Source organism: Carica papaya, chromosome 4 (genome assembly GCF_054855325.1).
Source record: "Carica papaya isolate Zhongbai chromosome 4, ASM5485532v1, whole genome shotgun sequence".
NCBI lineage: Eukaryota > Viridiplantae > Streptophyta > Magnoliopsida > Brassicales > Caricaceae > Carica > Carica papaya.
Window position 1 is genome coordinate 30,228,433 of NC_142312.1, and position 9,095 is coordinate 30,237,527.

The window sequence follows — 9,095 nt, forward strand, 5'->3', positions numbered from 1 at the left end:
TCTAAATTTTTTGGTCGATTATCATTAAAGATATTTGTAATTGACATGCACAGTCCACCTCGAGGGGGAGTTTTAAAGTTGGTTAATTAAATGGTTAACTAACTCAACATTTTCCATTATTCATTAAATTGTTTTAGTGCTTTACTTTTTATCTTGGGTATGTATATGCAATCTTGTATACACTTACAAACATTCTTGAACAGAAATAGAAAGCATTCTTTCTTCTTCAGCTTGCCTGTCATCTTTCTCTCTCTCTCTCTCTCTCTCCCTCAAATCTCAAGATCATGACAATAATGAAGATCCTTCTTTAAATTGCTTGGTGGAAAAATAGGACAAAAAATTTCAAACTTCAACACTTCATCAATTGCCTATGGAACACTAGGAATCATTGAAGGTTCTTTAAAAAGCAGGCAATAAGTAAACTCATTATTTTTATGTTAAATTAAATTAATTAAATATCACCTATTACTAATTTATATTATTTATTAACTATTTTTTAATTAAATGTTTAATACTTTTTCCTTTATGAAATACTAATTTTTAGTCTGACTAAGATTGTGTTATAATTAATATATATTATATATGTGACGTCATATTTGTAAAAACGTACGAATTTGTATTTTTAAAAAATTTACATGATCTAATGGTGCACGATATTTAATTCGGAACTTCACCGAAGAAATCAACTGTAGCTGAGGCTCTCATATCAGTAAAACACATACATCACAACTTTCACAGATTCATATGAATAATTAGTGCAAATTACTTCTACATCACAAATGTCTTATCTATCCTTAGACGTGTGTGTATATTTATTTTGGTATATTGATATATACATATATGAATATATATATATATATATTTATTCGACTATCAATGCCTGTAAAAGAAGCTATACGATGATAGCAGCGGTCAGAAGAGAGAAATCGACCTTGTCAGTTCTGCTGAAAAAAATTGCAGAGAGCCTCAAAACTAAAAAGACGATCACCGATATGATTTAAGAATAGCTCCACAGAAAGTACAGATTATAGCTCTCCAAGACTTCCAGTAAAACGGAACGCAACAGAATCTCGTCGCCGTTTTCATTTCGGCGACGCTAGCCCCGCCGCCGCATCTCGAACAAGTTCCGGCCGCCGGCTTGCTGCTCCTCACTTTCCTCGTCTGGTCCACCAAAAAGCAGAAGCAAACCATTTTTTGAAATGTCGATTCAGAGCTCAACACGTTTTGTACCGGTTATGAATTATATTGACGGAAGGGAAACGGTTATTTATATTCTTCTGGATGCGATAAATGTCGAGCAAGTTTAGGAGATGATCGTCGTAGAATCACCGTTGGATGCATTACACGTGTAATGATGTGTATGATCAAATTTTTTTGTTCACGTCAATTTAGAGGGAAACCTGCTCGGTGGATCATGGTTATCGTGTGGATGACTGCCACGTGGAAATTACAGTTAGAGGTGTGTTGTCAAGGGGCTGATCTATTTAATGAAGCTGCAAAACGGATCGTTTTATTGACAATGTCGTAGCGCTGCTTTTCTTCCATTTTAAGTTTCCATTTCACATATAAAAATACTGTTTTTTTTTTTTTATTTTTTAAAATTTTAAGTTTACATATATATATATATATATGATGGTATATGCGCATATACTACATTTATATGAATAAAAAGAATATAAAATAGATACTTTATTTTAATGTATCATTTTTATTATTTTTATTTGAGAAATGTATAATAAAATAATATATGCTTTTTACAAATATAAAAAATAAAATTTATTATTTCTTTCCCAAGTGTAAATAAGTTTAAAAAATTTATAAATGTAACTAGTTTATTTTAATTTTTTTCATAATTTTTAATAAATATTTAAAATAAATTTATATTTATATTTAGAGTATGAAAATTTATTTATCTTTCTAAAATATTTAATAATTTTCTAAACAAAATAATATCTTAATTTGATGATAACATATATGTATTATGAATATATGTATAACAGATAGATAGTTGTAAGAGGTTGACGTTATCTTATTGCTCGTCAGTGATATGATCACTACCACATGTAAAATATGAAAAAGACAACTTTTACATAACATGCATGCATACAATATTTGATAAATAAGAGAAAAATCAATGACAAAAAAAAAAGAAATTAAAGAGATAAAATAAAATAAAATTTTATTACATTTTAGAATGAAAATTTAATGCTCTTAGTTTACGAAATAACTAGAGAGAATGTCGCGAGTATCTTCATTTTTTTTACTGTAGTAAAAAATGAAAAATAAAGAATTGAGATTATTTTTACTAGAAAATTACGTACTCAAGAGATAAAAGATATATAAAAAAATTAATAAATTATTATAATTCAAATTCAATATTATAAATATTAACTACCAGAAATATAATATTATGAAAATATATTTCTCTTATAAAAACTTACAAGATTATTAAAAAAAATATCTCGAATGTCACTCTCATTATATGTATCTCATTTTCTCTATCTTAATTATAGTGTTTGAAAATATTTCTTACTTATCTCACTCTCGTAATCATTTTTTGTGTTTTCTATTTTTCGCTTAACTCGTAGAAAAATACATATAATAATACACAAGAGAGAAAGTCTTGTAAAAAATAAAAGAAGAAATTTGAATTCCTTCTCTGACAATTATAAGAATTCGAGTTTTTCTTCTATTAGAACTTCGAGCCATCCTACTCTTTTTTTTTTTTTGGGTAGATCGACGAATTTTCAAACTTAACAATTAGTACGTTATCGTTGTTGGTGATTAAGCGTTCGTGATTTCATTGGCGGCAAAGAAAAAATATCATGTACCGTACATGACTAGTTAAGTTGGTGGTAGATATAAATACGAATAATTAATTATAAGTATGAGTCATAAGACTTAGTCTAATTTGCAAAAATAATTGTACTTCCCAAACTTTTTATGTGCGACAATATTGTAACATTTATACTCTTATACCTTAATAATTTGGTGATATAAATTTCTTATACCAAAAATAAAAAAAAAACATTATAAATATATAGTATTATAAGTATATGACATTTGAAAAACTCTTTTCACACACAATGCATTAAATAATTAAAGAAAATAAAACAATTCTCAAGAAATTTCAAAACGGGACCGGTCTATCATAAATTAGCACCGGACAAAACTAATTTTATATGATATAAATAAACACATAACATGAATTTAATAAAAATTTTAAAAATAATTAAATTAAATCGGTATAATATTATTAATTATATACTAATTAAAAATATATATGTATGTCAATTTAAATTAATTATATAACATTAATTTATTTATATTAGTTGAAACATATTGTTCTTTCGGGATATTGAATCATATTAGTTAAATATATAATTTGAAGCACGTAAAAAAAAAATTAAAGAATAATATACCATGTATATATTAATTAAATGTATACAACATATATATAATGAAATTAATTAATAGTATTTAATGATTTGGTTTAATATGATGTTAACTTTGTGTATCTATATATACATATATATATATGTATAATTCTAAAATAAAAATTTTATCAAATTATAAAATTCTACAACAAACAACCAAACACTAAATATACACACAGTGCAAAAAGTCAAGACCCAAGTATCATATTCACAAGATAGGCCGGTGGCATCAGCGGTCAAATTCGAATATTGAAAACTTAGAATTGCAAAGGTTTAAAAAAGGCCAAAGCACGATACGATGTCGTTTCGTCTTATCTTAATTATAAATTCACCCCGAACCACATGCTGTCCGTATCGGCTGGACCTTCTGTTGACGCTCTGAGGGGTGCTTTTATTTTTTTTCTTTATTCTGTAGAATGTACATGTCCAGCATTTGGGAACTTTTCATTTTCGATGGACAAACAGGCGCCACATATAATTTTTTACATCAAAATTCCCCATGTGAATCACACTTCCAACCAACACAACCCACTGCACAAGAGCCAAGGAGGCGAGATTCTCTTTCACGCTTCTTCTTCTTCTTCTTCTTCTTCTTCTTCTTCTTCCTATTTCCGAGGGCCTTTTATGGTGGTTTACGGTGAATAAGGACATTCGAGGATGTGAGGCTACGGTTTGGGGCGAATCTGGAGGTGGGTATCTAGTAAATTGAGATTTCTCCATCGGAGATTTGTTTTGGTTGAAGGCGGTAGAAATGGAGGATAAGGACATTTACGCCAAGGAACTGGATGTCGCTGTAAGAGTTGTGCACATGGCGTGTTCTCTGTGCCGGAGAGTGCAAGAGAGGGTGGTTTCAACGCGTGGTGATCAGGTGAAGTCTAAGGATGATGACTCTCCTGTTACCGTTGCAGGTACTTAGAAATTTTTGAGTGTTGAGTTCTTTTTTGTGTTCAATTTAGGAGTCATTTGTTGATTTTGGACGGCGTGCATTGGGAATATGGTGTCTGATTAGCATGAAAAATTTTGTTTGTTTGTTTGTTTGTTTGTTTAAGGGAAAAAAAAACGAAGTTGTCTAGGACTTGAATGTTTTGAAGATATAGACATTCATTTGATCAACCTCTGTTTTTAATTCAAACATGGAAGGAATGTGAGATTAGATTCATGCTCCTTCACTTTTTATTATTATGATTTTGTTGGGTGGCGGGGGGACTTGATTTGTGTCGCTGCCAATTGGTTTTGCCTTTTTTTGTAGTGAATGAATTTATGCTCCTTTGTTTCTATGTTGGGTGGGTTCGGTGATTGAATTCATCCTTCTAAAGAATTTATTCTTAGGAGAATCATGGATATAAGATGTTACATTGTAGCTTATAATGGAGTTGCAGTACATATTTGATTCTTATCATCCACAGGCATTATAAAAATAATATGGAGAAGAGATAGACTTAGATTTTAATTCGATTTCATTAGTCCATTATTTTGTCTTATGAAGTTGAGAATCAGATTATATCATTATCTTCTACCCTGCCTCAGGAAAACTAGACATTTTAGATTATCAACTATTGTGTGAAAAAAAAAAAGGGTATCAATTTGATTATTCAAAAATGTAATATTTGATTGTGGAGGAGGAACTCTAAACAGCTTGGTGTTTCCATGTTGTAGTGTTTAGGGTAATTTTACAGAAAAGAGTACGGTTTCATCTTGAACTGAAATAATCAGTTTCAAAAGGATATTTGTGATACTATTCTTCGGAACAAATTTACCTATTGATTTTATTATGGATCGTGTGCATGCCATGTCTTCACCAACTAGATTGGTTAATATGATCTTGATATTGCCTCATTAACAGATTGGAGCGTTCAAGCAGCTGTTAGCTGGATATTGTCAACAAACTTTGGATGTGAAAATGTCTCCATTGTTGCCGAGGAAGATGTTCAGACTCTCTCCAATTCTGAGTCATCTGGTTTGCTGGCAGCCGTTGTCAATACCGTGAATGAATGCTTGGGTGAAGCACCAAAGTATGGACTTCAGAGTCCAAAGAGAGCACTGAATACCCAAGAAATTCTGGAGGCCATCAGCCGATGCAACTCAACTGGTGGCCGCACTGGAAGGCATTGGGTACTTGACCCTGTTGATGGAACATTGGGATTTGTGCGAGGGGATCAGTATGCTGTAGCTTTATCATTGCTTGAAGAGGGAAAAGTTGTTATTGGAGTCCTTGGGTGCCCTAATTACCCAATGAAAAAAGAATGGCTGAAGTATCATCATCGATACTATGAAACCATGTCAAAGCTTTCTCCAACTTCTGATACATGGGAAAAGGGATGCGTGATGTATGCAAGGAGAGGCACTGGCAAGGCATGGATGCAGCCATTGATCTATGGAGACCAGAAACTTGAATGGCCAAATTCTGCAAGACTGCTTCAGGTTTCTTCAATTAATGATCCAGCACTGGCAACATTCTGTGAACCAGTGGAGAAGGCAAACTCTAATCATTCCTTCACAGCAGGACTTGCTAACAGCATGGGGCTTAAGTGTGTTATATTTCCTTTCATACACTGTTCAATTTTTAATGTTTAATATAGCTATTTCCCTTGAATGGTTAAAATGCTTGCTTGAAACATCTTATCTGTGATTCTGAAAATGCATTGGTAGCATTATACTGAGGCTGAGGGAGGAATAGAAGGAAAACAAAATAGATAAATATAATAAATGGAAAAGAAGACTTAGTTTACTAATATGACTGCTATCTGTTAGGACTGCCAGTACCAGAAAAGTGAGGGATTTGAGAAATGAAGGAGATGTGCTTGATTTCGGTTTGATTTATGTCTATCAAAAAGTTCAGTTGCTTTTGCTATGTTTCAATGGAGAAAAATTTGATTTTGTTTAAGCCAACTTGCTTAGACTTTGTTTTTTCTCATGCAGGCTATAATGTAGTTCATATAAATTAGGTTAAGTTTTGATGAGAGTGATAGCAGGTATTGGGCTACATCCTTTTGTCTTTTCGGGTTAATCCCTTTTTTTTTTTATCTCTTTTTGGGTCCAGGAGTAACGGTAAACCTTTTAAGCTCCTGCCCTTTTGAATGTCTTTTTCCATTGCTTTTGGCCATTCAGTTTTCTTTAGTCATCTTCGGGTTTGTTCTCATTTCTTCCTATGGTCTAATGGCAGAAAGAAGCCTCTAAGGGTCTATAGCATGGTCAAATATGCAGCCATAGCTCGGGGAGATGCTGAGATCTTTATGAAGTTTGCAAGGGCAGGCTACAAAGAGAAAATATGGGATCATGCTGCTGGTGTTGTGATTGTAGAAGAGGCTGGTGGTGTGGTTACTGATGCAGGAGGGAGACCTCTGGACTTCTCAAAAGGAGTATACTTGGAAGGCCTTGACCGTGGCATAATTGTTTGTTCTGGTCCCAGTTTGCATGAGAAAATCGTAGGGGCTGTTTATGCTAGTTGGGACTCTTCCAATCTTTGAGGCATTCGCATTTTGGCAAGTACATTAATTTTGACTTAATGTGGGGCCTAATAACATGGTAAGATTATATCTTAGAAATAACTTATGTTTACTGAACTTTTTGTTTTGATCCGTGCCTTTTAATTGCATTATATACAAATGAAATTTATAAATAAGGCTGTCGTCAAGCATGACTTTATTGTTTAGCAAGGGCAGTTTCTTATTGGTTAAGTAGGGTGTTGCAATTTCTTGAAATAGCCAAAGAAGTAGTTGGAGAATCCTTTTTCCAGAATGAACAATTCACTCTGGTAACTGTGGTGATTCTTTACTTGGTGGGATGACAATAAATCCTTATTACAGGACTAAGTTGACTGATAATTGTAGTGATTTTGCAAGTTCTGAGGAATCTGCTTCCTATTTCTTAATAGGTCTAACAATATGGTCATTGAATGCAATTAAACTGATTAGTAGCGGAATTTGCATCTCATTTTCCTAAAATTTCATCGAAATTTGAATATGCAAGCTCTTTTTTTTTTTTGAGGAACCATGCTGATACTGTCTAAAGCCAAAATTTAGTGGGAAATTCTTCATTAAGCTTTGACTTTTAGGGATTTTATTGTTCTGATATCGTAGTCTCATATGTTTCTTTCTAAATCTGGAACGAAGATCTCATTGTGGTGACCTTTTGCGATACTAAGATATCATAGCCTGTATTCTTTTTACACCTAGATTTCATTATAAAACAGAATCGAACAATAAAAACAGAACAAGTCGAGATCAGGGAATAACTTTGACCTCTTTTAAACCATTGCAGGGCAAGAAAACAGCTGAAGCACTCGCTGTCAAAAGCCTCGCCGACAGATTTTGACTACACTTCTGTTTATTTATGCTACGTGTTTGTGAAGTCAATCTTGCAGCAGTTTTTACCCTGCCGTCACATTATTTTTTGCAGATTGGATCAGGGAAGAAATTGCTTGCTTGGGTAATGTGTTTGGTCCTTTTTTGTACCCCAGACAATCCTATTCATGTTTTCAAATGGAAATATACTTAAACAAGGTCTTTCTTCCTTTTTTTTCCTGTTCCCTCGAGATGGATTGCGCCATTGAATTTAGCCTAAAAAGAAGGCAGAGTCTAGTAAATTCTGTCTGACCATGTTAAGCCAGAATTAAAAGCTTTGTATTAACTTATTCCAGGTTCTGTGAGTGAATGGGAATTATGGGCAAGCCCATTACAGCCCGTATATCACTTCCAGCTTTTGATGACCTTGAGAAATTCAACAGTCTCCCAGTCTTCCCTGGAAGGTGCCACTGTTTCTATTTTTCTTTTTCTAATTTCCTTTTCATGTTTTTTTTGGGAAGAAACAAATAATAAATGAAGAGGAAAAGTATGAGTAAATCATAAAATTTACTTCTTCTGCTATGTTTAAATAAACTTTGTGGTCGGTAATTAACGTACGGTAATGACAAAATTATACTATATTTAAAAAAATTGTGTATTAACATATGATAATGACATCTGTTTTATTTGAATTGATAGAATATTACGGTTATATATTCAGTCAAATTATTAATTTATTATATTTAATATTAAATAAAAAATAATAAATTAATATTTATATTATTATATTAATTTTAATAATATATTATTATATAAATATAAAATTATTTTTAAAAATTAAAAATTAAAAAATATTTTAAATAATTATTTATTGTGTGTTAATTTTTAAAATATATTTATTCATTACTCCAACAATTAAAAGAAATGAGGAGTTTATAATAATTAAAAAAATAACGATTATTTTAAGATAAAACAAAATTTAATGAAGATATAACCGAAAACAAAATATGCGCTGATAAAAAAAAAAAAAAAAAAAACTATCGAATCGGTAATTTTAAAAATTCGTTCGAAAATTTATTTTTCGAATATCGCGGAACACCTTCGAATAATCATATTATTAAAAAACAAATAAAATTTTATCAGTCTAATATCATATTTCTACATTAATTAATCACCGAAATACTGCTATGCAAATGGATGAATTATTGTGGGTTTAAATGAGTTATTATTATCTTTCACCTGAATTCTCTGCTCGTTATTAATTAAATCAAAAATATAAATTACTAATAAAACACGGGATATATCTACCTGGATCTGACTAATTTCTGTTGAAATCCTAATCGATGTGGGATTGCGAAAGCAAAGCCGGCTCGGA

The 9,095-nt window shown here is 31.6% G+C and overlaps 2 protein-coding genes across 3 annotated transcripts; one reads left to right on the forward strand and one right to left on the reverse strand.

Moving 5' to 3' along the window:
- Positions 1-678: 678 nt before the first annotated feature.
- LOC148266545 (uncharacterized) lies at positions 679-1,252 on the reverse strand. The gene has a single exon (XM_088218893.1). The coding sequence runs from the start codon at positions 1,189-1,191 to the stop codon at positions 985-987; it is 207 nt and encodes a 68-aa protein (XP_088075019.1). The 5' UTR covers positions 1,192-1,252; the 3' UTR covers positions 679-984.
- A 2,613-nt stretch (positions 1,253-3,865) lies between these two features.
- Positions 3,866-7,938, forward strand: HL (HAL2-like protein). Of its 2 annotated transcripts, XR_002538395.2 has the most exons (4): positions 3,867-4,345; positions 5,281-5,965; positions 6,601-6,962; positions 7,698-7,938. XR_002538395.2 is itself a non-coding variant. In XM_022032078.2 (3 exons), exons 1-3 carry the CDS (start codon positions 4,189-4,191, stop codon positions 6,902-6,904), a joined length of 1,146 nt encoding a protein of 381 aa, XP_021887770.1. In that variant the 5' UTR covers positions 3,866-4,188; the 3' UTR covers positions 6,905-6,963. The 2 variants fall into 2 exon arrangements, 1 of the variants encoding a protein (XP_021887770.1); XM_022032078.2 differs by lacking the exon at positions 7,698-7,938 and having other exon boundaries at positions 3,866-4,345; positions 6,601-6,963.
- Positions 7,939-9,095: the final 1,157 nt, after the last annotated feature.